This window comes from Pangasianodon hypophthalmus, chromosome 22, assembly GCF_027358585.1.
Source record: "Pangasianodon hypophthalmus isolate fPanHyp1 chromosome 22, fPanHyp1.pri, whole genome shotgun sequence".
NCBI lineage: Eukaryota > Metazoa > Chordata > Actinopteri > Siluriformes > Pangasiidae > Pangasianodon > Pangasianodon hypophthalmus.
This window is the reverse complement of record NC_069731.1, coordinates 13,508,359-13,526,873: the sequence shown is the minus strand read 5'-3', so window position 1 is coordinate 13,526,873 and position 18,515 is coordinate 13,508,359. Positions and strand designations below refer to the sequence as shown.

Below are 18,515 nucleotides of genomic sequence, written 5' to 3'. Positions count from 1 at the left end.
TCATCCAGATCAAGCAAGTTCTCAAAAACACATTTTAACCATTTCTTGAAAAAGCTTTCTTATAAACTGTGAACAAAAACGTCCATCTTTGTCTCAAACAAAATGATATATTAATAAAAAAATATTAACAAATATTAAAAAACAAATGCAATATGCTTTTTAATATCCTTCTGGAGGAAAAATGTTCCTGCAATGTTCCTGCACACATTTAAGAGAAACATTTCCCTACTTTAAGTTTTTGTCTAACTGGGAACGGTGTAGGGCAAAACATATTCAAATTATAATTAAAAATTAAAAACCTTAAAATATATATTCGTTTATGCAAATGTGACATAGATTTGCATACTCAATAAAACCAAAAATCTATTCTTTTGACGTTAAGCATTGATAAATCATTTCTTTATTGTTAAACCAAGAAAAAAACCATGCACTGTTATAGACAGATAGATTGACAGCTAGATAAAAATTACAAGGACACAGAAAATGCACAAAATATAAAGCTAAAAATAAAAATGCTAAGTAGCAACAAAAATAAGTCAAGTGATTATAGTGCAAGTGATGATAAAGTGACTGTAAAATGATGATGTCAATAAAATGTGTGATGGTCTTTAAGAAAAAGAATAAATAATAATACAGTTACAGTGTGCAGGAATGTGAAAAATGTTGCATTATTGCATAGTTAACACAGGGTGGACGGATTGTACAATCTGATAGCGATTGGTGTGAAGGACTTCCTGTACTACTCTTTGCTGATCCGTGGCTTGATCAGTCTTGGAGCTGAACGTGCTCCACTGCATGACTATGATGAGCAGCACTTCAGCCAGCATACTGTCCTGCAAAACTGATTCCAGGGACTTCAGATGATTTTACCATGCAAAATTATTTTGTCATATTGCATATTAGGGATAGGAATGAACATGTAATATGTCATGAATGCAGGTCATCTAGAAACTGATTTTTGAGAAAATGGTTTAAAAATACAGTGTGGTTTAATGTGTTTCCACTCTAGTAAGTATGATTTATAGGGTTAATAAAGGAAATTAACAAGTATATCATAATGACACATAAATTGACCGAAGAGGAAACAAGCTTTTCAGGGATAGATAGCATTACATTTGTTGATTGTTTTTGAAAGTATAATTGAAGTTGACAGAAATGTAACTTATTCAGGTAACTAACATTAGAAACATGACCAGCATTCTCATGTAGGCTAGAGTAATGTACTTTGTTACCAGCAAACACTTTATTTTAAACATTACAATATCAGAATAATGATTTTGGTTAGCTTAACACCAGTCTTTTAGTGTGTTTACTGACTCATGATGCCTCTGGTACACTATGCCATATATTTATTTTGAAAAAGCAATTTACTTTTGCCAAAGCAAGGGATTCATAATGTCAGTGGTAGCGTATTGGAGCAGGGTGTTCACAATACTTCAAAATGACCCGGTGGGTTTAACTCAAACAAGCCATCATTTTTAGAGGGCAGAATCTTGGTGTAGATCCCTTAAGCTCTTTTAATAGCAGGTTAGTTTATTTAGACCAGTGCCAGGCCTGTTCGTTGAGATTTACCACAGAAAATGTGTGATGGCCCAGGGCTGGCCCACACTTACTGCTCCTTTCTGGCCCACATACCACCATGGAAAGACAGTGATGTGAATCTGGCTACTATACACAGCTACAACGCAAACTTAATGAAAAAAAAAAAAACAATTATCATGCCATATATATATATATATATATATATATATATATATATATATATATATATATATATATATATATATAATCAGGCATGGTATGGACCACTCTACACTAATTGGAATGCCAGACAAGTAGTGGATATGTTTAGTTGAATTTGGGTCATTTTGGCTCAGCTCCCAAAAGTCATGAACATAAATGTGACTGCTGAGTTACAATACATTTGCCATTGCCATAAATGACCCCTATGTGCCTAAACTCAGCTATTTCGTCTGACATTCTATGCTGTCTGGAATTTTCTACCCAAAAATCCTGATAAGTAAACACACCTGCTCCAGATTATCAGTCTACTTGATTATGCAATTCAGCCCTGAATTCTGTAGGAAGATGGATTTCCAGGAGCAAGATCAGTGATCACTAATTTGTTCACTATTGTCATCATCAGTACAAAATTTCACCAGTATCTGCAGTATGTCTGCTTCTGGTTTGTTCCATCATATGGACAGCTATCTTCTCAGGTTCTTTATTCTAGACAAATGAGAAAGAGAATTAATTGCAGCCTTATCAGAGGCAATCCCATAATGCTATTTAATCCTATGAATATTTGAAATACATAGTGGACAGAATGGTCACTTGTACTGAGAAATATATTAACAAATTTATGTTAAAGTTTTTAAAGCTAAAATACATTATTGTGATATCAAAACATAATAATTGTGATATAGACACTTAACATTAAAATCAGAGTTTCTCTCAACAAGTTCCTAATTAAACCAAAAGCAGAATTCCTTGTGTGTTATTTAATTCAGACACATGGTACTGTATGGACATGCTATTATTATAAACCAGTTTTAATATACCATATAGTCATGCCTCACATTCTTTTTAGTTATTAATTCATAGATCCAAGATTTATGATATGTATGGACCTTCACTTGTTCTTCTTATGTCCACATGGGTTTCCTCCGGGTTCTCCGGTTTCCTCCCACCTATCAAAAACATAACTCTAAATGGACTGACTGCCAATTTGTCCCTAGGTGTAAGTGTGTGTGAAGGTGTGCGTGCATGGTGCCCCGCTATGAACTGGCATCCTATCCAGAGTGTATTTCTACCTCACAGAAAGACTCTGGATCCACTGTGACACTGTAACTAATATAAAGTGGTTACTGAAGATGAATGAATGAATTAATGAATGAAAGACTCAACTTTACTGTCACAAGCTTCCTCGCACAGTGAAATTCTTGTCACAGATGCTGCAGCAGAGATCAAATCATGATCAGAGATTATGGGGTTATGGGGTTATAACATACAGTATTTCCAGTACACTTTATGCTGTAACTCTGTCTTTCCTCATTATTTAATTATTATTTAATTTAATAGCCTTAACAAGAGGTATCTCAGTCCTGTGCATCTGAAATTCCAGAAATAAGACATGCAGTGTAATTAAATAAAACTGAAAATAAAATTAACACTAAACTAAAACAGAGGCTATCATAATGCAATGAATACATTAAACAAACAGTAACGTGTCAAGATTCAGTTTCTGCATGTTCTCTTATACACTAATAAAATAAAATAAATAAATTTAACTAAATTTTCAAATTAAAACTAGAGTTCATCATAATGTGATATATGTTTTTATGTGATATATGTAATATATGATTCAGTGTGTGTTTGTCCTCTTATACACTAATAAAAATTAATAAAAACTCACAGAGCTTACTATAATGCAGTAAATAAAGAAGAAGAGGGTGTATGAGGATTCAGTGTGTGTTTGTTCTCTTATACACTAATAAAAATAAAAAAAGCTTACTGTAATGCAGTAAATAGAGTAAATAAAGAATAAGAGGATGTAGGATCCAGTGTGTGTTTGTCCTCTTATACACTAATAAAAATTAATAAAAACTCACAGAGCTTACCATAATGCAGTAAATAAAGAAGCAGAGGGTGTATGAGGATTCAGTGTGTGTTTGTTCTCTTATACACTAATAAAAATGAATAAAAGCTTACCATAATGCAGTAAATAAAGAAGCAGAGGGTGTATGAGGATTCAGTGTGTGTTTGTTCTCTTATACACTAATAAAAATGAATAAAAGCTTACTATAATGCAGTAAATAAAGAAGCAGAGGGTGTATGAGGATTCAGTGTGTGTGTCCTTAAACACTCCGAGGCCTGCTTCTGTGCTCCTGCTACCACCAATCAGTTCCTCTAGCGTTGCTCATTCTGCGCATGCGCACATCGCGCTTTTACTTCCCGAACGCCATCGGGTTTGTGTGTTGAACAAAACAAAAATAGCAATTTAGATTGTAAACACGACCAAGTATGACTTTTCGTCGACAGTGGAATTAGATATAGGGAGGAAGACTCTTTACGGTCGTTTTGGGCGTCTTTTTTTCCACCTTTTTCTTGACGGGATCCTGCGACTCCTTCGGACGCTAATGTGAAGGAGACGACATTAAATATGGACTTTTCATCCAAATGGATCTTGGATATTCGTGACGAGGACTCGATATAAACGTTTGGGGACTTTGTTTCTGTTTGTAGATGGTATTTAGCCACTACTTGGCCGCTAATATGAAGGAGATGATCGGAGGTTGCTGTGTTTGCTCTGATGAGAGAGGCTGGGCCGAAAACCCGCTGGTTTACTGCGACGGTCACGGCTGTAATGTCGCCGTGCATCAAGGTACAACACCACCACTCCATTTTTAATCACTTCCTCTACATCAAAAAACAACGATATTAAGGTCACTTCAATTCACACCTTACGTTTTGATTGCGTCGTGTTTGATGCGCGATTGCTAAGCTAATTCGCATGCTAAGCTAATTCTCTAGCTATCTAGGCGCCTGCTTTTCACGGCGTAATTTTTTTTCTCCGCCCGTATTCCGACCAATCGCGCCGGCTCGTTTGTATTGGCTGTATGGCCCGCTAGTGATGATTATGCGATATTAACCAATCATAGAGTAGGGGACCGACCGGCAGTAACCAATCATAGCGGAGTAGGCGGGACTTGTTCGAATACGCGTGGGGGAAAAATGCATGTTGCCTAGGGATTGCCACATGTTTTGGTAACAAAATACTGAATGATTTTTAACAATGACAACAAAGGACGAAACTTGTAACTAGCTGACTAGTTGTTCAGGGTTTTCAGTATTTAGCTAGTCAGCAGTTGCTGTTTGTGTACTAGTTTAGCTAGCTTCCTAGTTAACTCCAAATTAAATGTAATATTGAGCTTTATGGGTAAATATTATGTAACAGTATTAACATTGAGTCTACTGTCCGTAAATCGTCATCTAGCTAGGCTGCTAAAGTACCGTAAATTATACAATGTCTCTGAAACCGGATGTGTAACAGCTGGTGAGAATAGTGAATTGCTGATAATGGTGAATAGTAAGGCTGTGTTCTGCTGTATTAGTTGATGTACCATGTGATGTTCTGAGTCTGGCGTGTTATAAATCTGTAATTGTTAGCTGTAATCCTTCAGGCGTGTGCTAAAGCAGCGGTAGTTGGGTTAGTAGGTCAGTTATTCTGGGCTGTGTGTTGTATCACTGCATGCTTGTAGGCAGTGCAGCTTTGCTCTCTCACACTCCTCTTTACAGCACAGCCGCGTGCACCACTTCAACATCAAAGTGTTTTCTTCTCTTCACACCACCTGACTTCCTGTCACGTCACGTGCACGCACGCGCTACACATGTGTAGAATAAAAAGGGAATGTAGATGTCAAGGTTCAAGTTTCACATCCTCATCTTACCTTCATGGGGTACGCACTAGTGTCACGCTAAAACACAGTATGTTCACCTCATCGTAATAGTTTACCCTTCTTGTTGTATTGCATTTGGTCAAACAAATTGCACTTGATCATAAGTAAGGCACATGTACGGCGGTTTGGAACTCAGTACCTTAAAACCCCAGAAATTTCGCTTCTCTAACAAGTCCTTATAAATGGCATCTATATTTCATTGTTGTGTGTCAGTAACTACGGCCGATGCTTGGGTTTGCTTTTGTTTTGGTGGGAGATGATAAAAGAGCATTTCTTGGAGTGTCTTTATACTGAAGAAAAGGTGCAAAAACTCTTTTCCCACTGGATATACTGGAATCTTTATTAACATGTCAGTTCAGTTGGAATATATATCACCTGAAGTAATTTCTCCTGGTCTGTTCAGTAGAAGGCAAAATACGGTGTGATCTTTCCAAACACTTGCAGTCTGTAAAAAAAATTACTATTTCGGTTGGCACACTCCAGTGACCACTTCATGTAAATCTAACCCAATCCAGATAGGGCTTTAGAGAGATTTTGTGGGTTTTTTTTGCCATTTTTTGCCTAATTTGGTAATTTCTCAATTCCTTCCCAAGAGCCAGCGCTCTCTTATCTTACGACAGTCCTCATAGACACCGGAAGCCAGCTCATGCTGTGTCACAGCGCAGCATAACACTCAGACGAACGCACTATCTGCCCTCTTCTACATACATGAGCTCACAGACTCCCATGATTGGCTAGAATTTCTGTGATTGACAGGGGAGAGAGAGTAAGTTACACAGTCAGATTGATTCAGATGCAGCAATGCTCTCTTACCCAAATTACCCAAATCCAGTTGTGATTATTTGTAAGGTCCAATCACAGTGGTTGGGTTTGTTGAAATTGAGGGCAAGGTATGGAGGATACACCCACATCAAAGCAGATGGCAACAAAAAAGATATTAAAATAAAGTCTTAAACTGTCTTTTGTTAATTAATTTAACAAGTCAGTAGACAGGATTAATTTTAGATGGCTTATGTGAAGCAGTTCATTATTTTATACTGATTAAACTAAGTATAATCATTTCCCTAATTTGTGTATAGCCTGCATGATGTTTTATATGGAGCTCAGCTGATACGGTACATTTAAGTTTGCCAGTGTTGATTAAAAATGATTATGAACAACATTCGTCTCTGACTGGAAACAAAGTTTAACATTTTTTGGCTATCTTAAAAGCAACTTGCTGACCTCAACTAGAGCGTAATGAAGTCTTGAGGACTGTCACTTGCTCATTTCTCCACCTCAATCACTCAGACACCAAAGGACTACATCTCTACAGCATTATCACATTTAATCTTTACAACTGGACCTATAATGCAATGTCGCCTCCATGAGAGGTGGAAAATATATATAAATATAACCTGGTATACCTTGATCTAGTGCCGAGGTTAAAGTGTTAGTGCTGAGATGCCATTGCTGTCATGAGCATTCTGGTCTGTTTATAGCATACACACGTGTTCACTTTGCTGTTTATAGAATCCACAGCCCATTTACCCTCATGTTCTCGTCATGTTCGACTAAATCTATCTATTTTCTCTTTAGCTTGTTATGGAATTGTCCAAGTCCCAACCGGTCCCTGGTTCTGCAGAAAATGTGAATCTCAGGAGCGTGCAGCACGAGTGGTGAGTTTTCTGTATTTTGAAGCATCCCTACAGCAAGCATGTAATCCTTTCTTATATAGTTGTTTATAATTCTTTCGGGATGTTTAGTACAATTACGCATTCGTTTCAATGAATCCAAAACCATGTCCATATGTAATAACGATCTGGGTCAAGCATTGGAAAATGGAGGTCAGAGTATTCAAATGTAGATCACTGTTGGGGTTAAGGAAAGGTTTCTTGTGAAGCAGCAGCATCTAGTACACCATATCAGTTAAAAAAAAAAAAAAAAAAAAAGACTAGTTGATTAAGCAAGTGCAGTTAAGTATGATGATTCTTTGCTGAATTGAAGACGTTAGTGCAAAGCTAATGGTAGTGCACCTACCTGCCTACCTACATATCTACACTTGTATGTGTACAGTAGTTCCAGCCTAAAGGAACATTTTGATGAAAACTCAAATGTGCACAAAGTCTCAGTTATTCCAAATGTAGGTGATCAGCCAAGACATTTTTCATACTTTCCATAAATATTGGCCTCAAGACATATCCAGTTCTCCAGTAATGTCACATAGACCTGCTGATGAACACAGTGTGACTTCCTGTAATCTATAAACATGAACAAAACTTCAGTGTTGCTGATTGCTATAACGTTAGACAGAGTCCTACGGTCAGCATTTTTTTTCCCAAGGAGCACTGGTGCTCCTTCCTTGAGAGAAAACAGGACCACCCAGAAAAATCTAACAGCATTAATCTTATAAACATTATTAATTTGGCCAGTTATCAATCATTAACTGGAAAACTTTTCTTTAGAATAACTGTCTTAAAATACTCACTCCTGCTTGGCCTGTCCAGTTTCCAAAACACAGGCTGGTATTTTCCCAATGTCCCTTTTACTTGATTAAATTAAATAATTTGTGTTTGAGATTGTGCCTTGCTGTTGTGTTATTTTCTTGAAACAACTTGTCTATGGTGTGGCATTAGTGACATTAACTCAAAAATGTGTTCTGTCTACTTAACCAGCTTGTCCTGTGTTTTGGCAGATGGTAGGTCACACCAAGCTGAATTTTTCAGCAGGAAAAGTATTAATCTGTTAATTAACATTGAAAAAAGCGTCATTATCACCTGGTGCATTGAATAACGCACATCTGCCGCCCGACCAGAATCTCTTCATAAAGTGTGTTGTGTTAACATCAACCACAAAACTCCACAGCAACTTGTCTTTATTTGTTAAGTATGTCGTCTGGTTGCCGTCTTTGCTTATGGTTGATGTTGTCGTTAAATGTGAGCTGATAGTGTGCTTTAGTAGTAATCCTAGTAGATGGAAATTTTAGTGGTGCTGCTTGCAATACACTCCCATATTGTGTGTAAATGTTTTCGTAGGCCAAACCAAACTAAAGTTCCCAGCAAATACTAAAATTTCTCACAAACCTGACTGAGTTACAGTTCTGTCAAGAAGAATGGGGTAAAATTCCAGCAAAGTGTTGTGAGAAGCTTGTGGAAGTTTACCCCAAGGGTTTGATTAAAGTTCAAGTAATAAAAAAGCAATGGCACCAAATACGTTACTAACGTTTGACCCACTGAAAATCTGATATAATAAATAGAAGATGAAATAAATCTGTCTCTTAGGTATTATTTTGAAATGACTTCTTATGGAAATAAAATTAGATACCCTAACGGACATACAGTTTTCTCCGAAAGTATTGGAACAGCAAGGCAATTCTATTGTTTTTGCTACACACTGAAGACATTTGGGTTTAAAATCCAAAGATGAATGTGTGATGATAGATCAGAATTTCAGCTAGATGTGTTAAACAACTTGGCACCTGGCACCTTTTGTGTGAACCCCCCTGTTTTTCAAGTGATCAAAAATATTGGAACATGTGATAGACAGGTGTTTCTTGTTGCTCAAGTGTACCCTGTTAGATTGGCTCTTTAATCAGTTAATATCTCTGAATGCCTAGTCTTGGTTTGAGGCCTGGGTTTTGCCTGTGAAGACTGCATTTGTTGTTTAAAAGGATAAACCAGCATGAAGACCAGAGAGCTGTCTATGGGAGAAAAGCAAGCCATTTTGAAGCTGTGAAAAGAGAGAAAATCAATCAGAGCCATTGCACAAGCATTGGGCATAGCCAATACAACAGTTTGGAATGTCCTGAAAAAGAAAGAAACCACTGGTCAACTGGTGAACAAGCCATCGAACAGGTCAGCCAAGGAAAACAGCAGCAATTGATGAGAGAAACATTGTGAGATCTGTGAAGAGAAACCCCAGAACAAGAGTAGGTGATATCACCAACAACCTCCACAGGGCAGAGTTGAAGGTATCACAATCCACCTTTCAAAGCAAACTTTGAGAGCAGAAATATAGAGGCCATACCACAAGATGCAAACCACTCATCAGTAGTAAGAATCACCAGATTGGAATTCACAAAGAAATATAGAAATGAGCCACAGAAGTTTTGGAACCAAGATTAACCTTTACCAAAGTGACGGAAAGGCCAAAGTGTGGAGAAATAAAGGATCTGCTTATGATCCAAACCATGCAAGCTCATCACCCAAGCATGGTGGAGGTAGTGTCATGGCTTGGGCTTTGAATGGCTGCTTCTGGAACGGGTTCACTTTTACATCTTTATTGATGATGTAACTCATGATGGCAGCAGCAGAATGAATTCAGAAGTCTACAGAAACATTCTGTCTTCCAGTTTACAGAGAATTGCATCCAACCTAATTGTGAAGAACTTTATCATGCAGCAAGATAATGATCCAAAACACACTGCCGGCACAGCAAACGACTTCATCAGGGGAAAAAAAAAATGGAAGGTTTTAGACTAGTCAAGTCAATCACCAGACTTTAACCCAACTGTGCATACATTTCACCTCCTGAAGAGGAGATTGAAGAGAGAAACCCTCCAAAATAAACAACAACTGAAAGAAGCTGCGGTATCACAAAAGAAGAATTCAGCAGTTTGGTGAAGTGTCAGTGGGTCGCCGACTTGATGCAGTTGTTGCAAGCAAGGGACATGCAACCAAATGTTAACTGCTATTTACTTTGACTATCTGTTCCAGTACTTTTGCTTACTGAAAAATTGGGTGGTCTGGCACAAAAAAGTGCCATGTTCTAAGTTGTTTTACACATGTAGATGTAAATATCAGGAAATGAAATTATTATCTCTGTTCTCAAACCCCAATGTCTTCAGTGTGTAGCAAAAACAAAAGAATTGGCCTTGCCGTTCTAATATTTTCGGAGGGAACGGTAACACAGGAAATGCCTGGTAACACGAAATGTGTGGAGTCGTGAAATATTGAGCTTGAATGTCTTTATCCTAGGCGTATGTAATCGTTTGGATTCAACTGTATTTAAAATACTTGGGTGATGGTTAGGCATGTGCATAATGTTGGTAGGAGCTTTTTTTTGTTTGTTTGTTTGTTTTTTGAAGCTCAACAGCACTGCATGTTTTAGTTGGCATAAAATGAAAGTGGCAGTTTGAAGAGGTCACAGAAAGAGGAAACCTGTTAAGTAAACTCATTGTGTTGACATTTTTGTGGTAAATTCCGTATTTGCACCAAATATATGCAGTTCCTGTAAGGCAGTAAACATCATTTAAGGGTGCCTGTGCAACCTCTAATTATCTCCTGCTCAGTATCTAAACTCTTAGAGAAGGTTACAAGTGAAACGTTTTTGAGCTGTGGTATATTACGCAGAGGTACAAACATCTACAATTAATCAAAGAATTTAAGATTTTCGACCCCTTGCCATGGTTTTATGGGAGATTTTGATTTTTCAGCTAAAGCACTGGTCAGACCAAATGTAAATAAAATTCATTTGGTGAAACAACACATTTCACTGAAAGGGAAAGGACGTAACGCTTTCCACCAGCTATATGAAGGTGAACTGCAAAAACATTTCACCGAAGGGGAAAGGACGTAACGCTTTGCACCAGCTGTATGAAGGTGAACTGCAAAAACATTTCACCGAAGGGGAAAGGACGTAAAGCTTTGCACCAGCTGTATGAAGGTGAACTGCAAAAACATTTCACTGAAGAGAAAAGGACGTGACATGACGTGAACTGTGACGTGTGAATTTGAGAACCTCTTTCTTCTGAGCCAATAGAAAACAAGAAGGTGGGACTGTGGTGTCTTTGGCCAGTAAAAATGTAGTTCCACTAATTATTGAGTAGCAGACTTCAGTCACAGCAGACTGTTGCTTCTTTATTTTCTTACTGTTGCATGGCACACATCTGGAGAAAAACATTCAGACATATTAACTAGCTATGTTAAATATTATTAGCTATGTTATTTCTACATTCTTTCCAAATTCACACCCTCCAGAAACATATCCGTGCAACTAGATTGTATCACATGATCGATTAGTCTACGTGCCACTGTCTGTATCTGAGTGAAAGAATTTGAAATGGGTTAACTGGATTCAAAAAGTTATACAGAAATACAGAGTTTGTTCATTAATAAAAGCATAGGGTAGGATGTTCTGTGCATCACCAGGTAATTTTTTTGTAGTATGTAGGTTATTATAATTTTTTTTGATATGTTGAGTTTTTTCCTTTGTTTTCCTACTTGAGCAGATAAGTTGTTGATTAGTTAATATTTTCTTGTCAATAATAAAAGTCTAAAAATAAATATTCATACTGCATCAATGCGCAGATTTAAAATTCTCAACAAAAACATCAGTCAGTATCTATAAATACAGTTGTAGGCAGTTTATTATGTGAAAAAAAAAACAACAGACATGGACTGCAATGCAGTGTGGACAAGCACTCACATTAATAAGTATAATAAAGTAGATAATTAGTAATAATAATTATTAAAGTAATAATAAGTACATAAAGTAAGCGTATACGCTCATCTGCTTGTAAATGCAAACTTTTTGCAGACTGCAGTTATATATGTTTTTTATTTATTTATTTTTTGTAATGATTTATGCTATTAGCAGGGAGCTGTCCTGTCCACCAGCATACGCTAGCTCTCCTCCCCCATGTTTTTTGGCAACATCATGGATATTGTCAACTCTGAGCAACTCCATTATTACTGACATTAACAAGGAGCTGTGTATGTGAACCAACTGTTTCATGGTGTGTTTGTCGTGTTGTCCACCTCTACTTAAAATGATTTGCATCTACTTCGATTTTTCATAAAATCCTTAGTAGATAAAGTACTCTGATGGAGCTCAAAGCCACAAAAATGCAGCGGAAAACCGTCCCTGCTAGAAAAACAGCTTAAATGAGAGTAATGCATGTTGGTTCTCAGCCATCAACCAGCAAGACCAGCTTTACTGGCAAGGTTTTGTTAATCAATCAGCCAAACAAGCACCAGACCAGCACAAACCAGTCTGAACCAAGGCAGAAGCTGTTTTTTTTTTCCCTTCACACTGTGAGCTGATAGTTTAGGAGTTATTAATTCATTACGCATAAGAAAAAGAAACTGTTAGTATTTTTTGGTCAGTGAAGCAATGGGCTCTTTTTTTAAATCCACTAATACTAGAAAAACTAATATTAAAATAACCTTCTGATTAATTGAGAATATGTATAAATAAATTGATAAATGTTTTATTTTATTAGAAACAATCTAATTGTTTCTGATCAGTTTGTCTTACAGTTTACCCTTGCACTGTCTCTAAGTCTGATATCTACAAGCTTGATTGGTTTACCATCTCTGTGTATTTTGCTTTCAGAAAATCTAATTAAGAGGCCTGTTAGGATCTTAGATTTCTTCGAATAAAATATCGAAATCTTTTTTTTTTTTTTTGAACACTTCTTTAATATTTCTCTTTATTTAACCGCCATTCTGTACCTTTTTCTTTTGTGGCCCTTTAAGTGATTACACTGTAATAAACCGATAGAGACGTTTGTTTTAAATTATTGCGAATTATTTGATAGCGGCTGACTTGATGATATAATTTTGTACTGAATCATTAAAACTTTTAAAAGTTGGCAACCCAAACCTGGTTTGAGAGTAGGGATGCACAAAGAGCTGTATCAGAATCTGATTTTGATTAGTTTCTCAGTGCAAATCAATTCTAAGTATTGATTTTCATCATTTGTGCCTAATTATTGCCTAAAACAGAGCACCACTATTCCCCATTATTCACTGTGACCAGTGACCATAGACGTGCTAGAGCATGACTTTATGTACAAGGCTGAAGCACGACGAGTCGTCAGGAAAAAAGAAGGAGAAACAGTGTCGTGAATGAATTTTGAACGCCATGGCTACACACACTGCCTCACTCAAAATGCGCCAGTGCTACTTTATGCATGTTGTGCTCTTATCAAGACTGATTTTCACCAACGAAGATTCGTGAATGAGGATCATGATCTCAATTCTAAACCAAAAAAAAACAAAAAAAAAAAAAAACTAGGTTCCTATTTCATAAAGAATTGTGTTTGAGACCCAGTCTAGACAGAGAAAAAGAGAGAATAGTTTCAGGTCATGTATTTGTTACATATATTCAGTAATTTCACTGGTGTTTCTCTCTTCAGTTCTCTCTGAGAAAGGATTGTATATTGTTTATTGCACTAATAAAAAGCTTGGTTTCTGCTTTATACTTACTCACAGTTTATGTTTCTCATACTTTTTCAGAGATGTGAACTCTGTCCACACAAAGACGGAGCTCTGAAAAGGACCGACAATGGTGGTAAGCCTGCATTTTTATTTACATTTTAGAGTTTTGCTCAGTTTTTCTGTAATATATCTGTAATCCTTTTTTGCAAATGTATCCCCACATTAGTAACTCAATTAGGATGATGTGTGTGTGTGTGTGTGTGTGTGTGTATATATATATATATATATATATATATATATATATATATATATATATATATATATATATATATATATATATATATATAATAACGTACACATATGTAGCATTAATTGCCAATATTTTTGAGAATTTTTTTTTGCTTAGGTAGTTTCATTCTGCTGCAATATGGTTAGCTGATTATATACTTAATATTTTAAACAAATATGATATCTTGAGCCAAAGAAACCTCTTTAAAGGAAATGTCTGCGTGCTGTTGTTTATCTGTGTGCTTATTCATTTTCAGCAGCCTGAGATATTTTTTAATGACCCCTAAAGAAAGCAGTTGTTTGCCCAGGCCAAAACCAGTCAGATCCATTCTAGAAATTTTTTGAAAAATTGACCTTTTTTGGAAGTATACTGCTGAACTTAGAGCAGATTTAACAGGGCAGCACAGCTCTGCGTTAAGGCCACCAGACGTGGCAGTAATCAATTTTATCATATAAATGTAACATTTTGCATAATTATCATTGTAGACACTTTAGAACACGTTGTATCTGTAAAATAATTTTACCCTCTTAGTACAGATTTATCTCATGAACATTATATAATGTAATAATATTTCAGTAATACAGTATGTATATAATAATATTTTTGTGTATTTATTAGAGGCATAGATCTTTTTTGTTTTTGAACTTTCCACCAACAAAACACATTAGGCCAAGAGACATTATTTATATGCTACTTTTTTTTAATTATTGAGTTTTGAAAAAAACTGATGCAATTCAAGTGACTAGTCAAACAGGTCAAAATTTATAAGAACTTAATAATAAATATATCAAATGCTAATAATTTAACAAATTAACCTGTGAACACCAGCATCACTAGTTTTGAATGTTAATCCATGATTTTATTACATGCCTTACAGTTAACCCTAAAATGAATAAAACAAGACTGTGGGAAGTTTTAGACATGAGTGTTAATAAGCTCCCTTTTGCCTGACGAATAAATAGCAGAATTGGAAATGTGAATGATAAAAGCATGTTCCTGTGCTATTATAATCAGAATCAAATTTGAACTTGTAATTAGGTTCAATTTAATTCTGAAAAGAGAGTGTGTGCACTATGCCTTAATTCTTTAACCCTCACATTTAACAGAATTGTGTTTGCTTCCTCATCATCTGGTCTGCTGGACACCCCAGTGCTGCATTAAAAAATAATTATAACAATAATTTCCTATATAACGATTTATTTCCCTTTTTTCCCCCCTACCTAATTGTATCCCAGTATATAGATAGTCCTCGTAGCCTTAACCATCCCTCTGGACATATTTCAGAAAGGTTGACAATTCTGTAAAACATTAGAATAAAACATTAGCTACTCCACAAAATTAAAATATATATTATGGCTCGTATTAGGGCTGCACAATGAATCATATTTTATTTGAAATCACAATTTTTGGCGTCCTCAGTTCAGCATACATTACTGACTGCAATATTTTTGATCTTATCTAATAGTTGAAAATTATATATCGGGTTGTTGATGTATTTTAAGTTTTATTGTATTTCTGTTTAGTATTTAAAAGCTCAGAACTTAGCAGTAAAAATATTTTGTTGCTAAATTGGATGAATAAGTGTGATATATAATAATGCTTTAAATTTTGAGAAATATGATTGTCATTTGAACGACTGTAGTTTGTTATTGGCTTTACATGAACCAATATAGAGATATAAATGCTTATGTTTATAAGCAGTTCCTATAAATATAAAATAGTGATTTTTCTCAGTTGGGAAATCCAACAGCCAGCTTTAGTTTTAGTGGCTTTAGGGTTCGCACGCGTGTATGAAAGTAAGAAGCCCGTACTCTTGTACGCACCTCACAGCGGTTTTCTCCTGCTTATTTTCCTTTGTGACAATGGGAGGAGCGAGTGTGTGTTTATCTCCCCTCGTTTTTTATGATGGGGCGGTGTTGTAGGGGTCACAGCGGGGCTGTGAGTGCACTTCTAGTGCACTTCTCTTCTTCATGGCCTGGGTTCACGGCAAGGCCAGCGCTGAGACTGTAAACACACCGCTGTGGACGCACAGCTGCTCGACCATGCCTCCTTCAGAGTGCGCAAAGCCGTTAAACGACCATGAGGGAGACATCAGTTCACCCCCGGGCTCACGTTTTTGGCCATTTCTCACCGGGCAGGGTTTTTTTTATCGCCACTACAACAGACCTAAACAAGTTGATAAGTTTGCAAATAGCAGCTGATTGACACGTGGAAACTATGACGCTTGATAAAGCTCAGTAGTGAATTAGGTGCTTATGAGGTTTGTTTTTAGTCTAAACGCTATACGCTGTTAAACACCGTGTTGCAGCAATGTTGTAAATGATCATAAAATGTTAAGAAATCTTTTGCATTATGAATTTGTTAGTTTCTAGGACTTTTAATGGAAATGGAAATTTTACACTCTTGCCAAACTCCTTTTTTTTTTTTAGTGAATGATTTAACTGGTTTTGTACCCATTATCTTAATCTCCAATACGAATGCATTAAATACCGAATTAGCCTAATCCTTAAAGCTTGAGTTATAACTAATATTAAGCTCAGTAATGCATGTAACATCAGGGTTAAGAAATGGGAGAGTAGCATAAACTCCATTTCTGGATCAAAAATATAAAAAAAAAAAAACAAGAACCAACATAACTCATCGGTAGGGTCGGGTGGTACGAATTTCTCTCCTTCTGTGGACATGGTAGCAAAATAATCTGCAAAGTTTCTACTTGTGTCAGTTTGGGTGTCTGTTGTAAGTTTTCTACAAAGCCCTAAATCCTTAAACACACCTAAAGTTTAGTTTCTTGTTCTTGTTTTTATTGTTCATGGCACGTAATGGAAGTTTTCAAATTCCTTGATAATTTCAGACGTTTACCACAGTTTTCCTGAAAAACTGGTTTTCTATCATCGTTCGCTCCTCTGCAGTTTAAATCGTACCAGCCTGGTGCGTGTGACGGGGTGAGAAGTTCTTAGGGGTGTGTTTGGGTTTTTTTATTGCCCTGTTTTATAGGCTTCTGCGAGATTCTTGGAGGGACTTCAAAACCTCTGTGTCCCCTCCCTGTCCGAGGTCAAAGACAGGTCACGGGTTCACTTTTAAGTTTACGCCTGTTATTATTCCCTCCGACTGGACAAACAGGGCAGAAGTGGTCATTCTGACGTTTCTTTTATTAGCCGAATCTGGATTTTGATCTCCGCCCCAACCCATGTCTTATACAAACACAATCCTGTACTGTTATTAAGTACGTTTTATATTCTGGTGGTTTGGTGAGAAGAGAGGAGGTTGTACGGGTGGTATTTTTGTACTTTGTGCTGTTGAATAATCTGTGGTCTACTGTGGAACATGCCGAAAATTCATTATATCTTTGTTACCAGCTACGAATGTGCATGTGATAAGTAAAGCTTTGAATCCTGAATGTTCAATTCATTTCCTTAATAAATATTCATCATATAAATATATCATGTTAGATATATGTTAAAAGTGAAGGCTGGTTTATGTTTATGTAAGGATGTCTTTTTAGAGCATCGATGTGGCTTAATTCATTGAGTAAGATGTTTTGTAATTCATGTGAAATTAGATATACCAGACTAACTTTTGAGCTCTATCATCACCAAACCACCTAAATTTATAGAAAATCAAATGGTGTGTCCTGTGACATGGTGCGTTGTGTTTTTGTTTTGTGTATAGAAAAGTTTTCATCCACCATCTTTATAGGCAACAAGTAGAGTAAACCTGTATAGATGGGAAGAAAAGTACACAGAGTTTCTTGTTTTCTTTCTGTAGGATATATTACATTGTATACGACTGTACACTGAGTGACAGTTCATTAGTTAAAGCTGTGCTGAATCACGAAGGTATGCAGAAGCAAGCAGAAAGACCAAAGTGTAGGTCTAAAGGGTCAACGATACCCCGGTTGCCTCCGAATTTGATTTAGGGGGAATGAATGGAAGTTGTTTCTGGAATGTCCTGTGGACTCTTCAGCCGGTTGATTTAGAGATTTTTTTTTTTTTGCTTAAAAGAATTAAGAGCTCATATGTTGTGGGTGGGTGTTTAATTCTCTGTGCAGACATGATGCAGGTTTTTTCTTTATTCAGACTTTTTGAATGCTTGTATGTATGTGTGTGGATTTGACTACTCGTTTAATAGAGTAGTGGGGAAAACACTAGGGCATTTCAGATACTAGATACTAGATTTCCAAATCCAGCCAAAAATGTGCTTTTCACTCCACATTTATATTTATAGATATTTGCAAATATGTATATTTAAATTTAAATTGGATTTATTGTATTTCATTCATCTGTCTCGTTATTTGATTATTTTTTAAAATCTTAATTCCTATGCTTCTTATTGTTGTGTTCAAATTGTTTATTGTACTTCTACGCATATGTTGTATATATTAATTTGACTATTGGTTTTGCATTGTGCCATAAAGAATGAAAGAATGAATGAATTAATGAAATAAATAAATATAAAAATGGTGTAAAGGATATGAAAAATTGATGTGTTTCCAACACTGAGCACACACAAATTACACACATGTAATTTTAGTTATTTTTTTTTTTAATTAGAAAACTAATTTTATGACTCCCCAGTGCACACAATGTTAGAACTGAATTAATGTAAAATATAGTGAACTGCTGCGTT

General features: G+C 36.1%; 1 protein-coding gene and 1 long non-coding RNA gene across 5 annotated transcripts in view; one reads left to right on the top strand and one right to left on the bottom strand.

Moving 5' to 3' along the window:
• Nucleotides 1-1,796: 1,796 nt before the first annotated feature.
• On the bottom strand, nucleotides 1,797-3,918 carry LOC117595778 (uncharacterized). The gene is made up of 3 exons (XR_004576955.2): nucleotides 3,621-3,918; nucleotides 2,631-2,690; nucleotides 1,797-2,229 (listed from the first exon to the last, which is right to left on the bottom strand). It is a non-coding gene; the product is annotated as an uncharacterized LOC117595778 (long non-coding RNA).
• Nucleotides 3,919-3,936: 18 nt separating this feature from the next.
• mllt10 (MLLT10 histone lysine methyltransferase DOT1L cofactor) overlaps nucleotides 3,937-18,515 on the top strand; it is a 69,940-nt gene continuing 55,361 nt past the window's right edge. For 2 of the 4 annotated variants that reach the window (XM_053227816.1, XM_053227815.1), the window contains exons 1-3: nucleotides 3,942-4,384; nucleotides 7,038-7,117; nucleotides 13,679-13,733. In XM_053227816.1, the coding sequence (XP_053083791.1) occupies nucleotides 4,246-4,384; nucleotides 7,038-7,117; nucleotides 13,679-13,733 (274 nt within the window). In that variant the 5' untranslated portion in view covers nucleotides 3,942-4,245. Of the gene's footprint in view, nucleotides 4,385-7,037; nucleotides 7,118-13,678; nucleotides 13,734-18,515 lie in introns of all 4 variants that reach the window. The other 2 variants (XM_053227817.1, XM_026937945.3) reach the window with 2 other exon arrangements.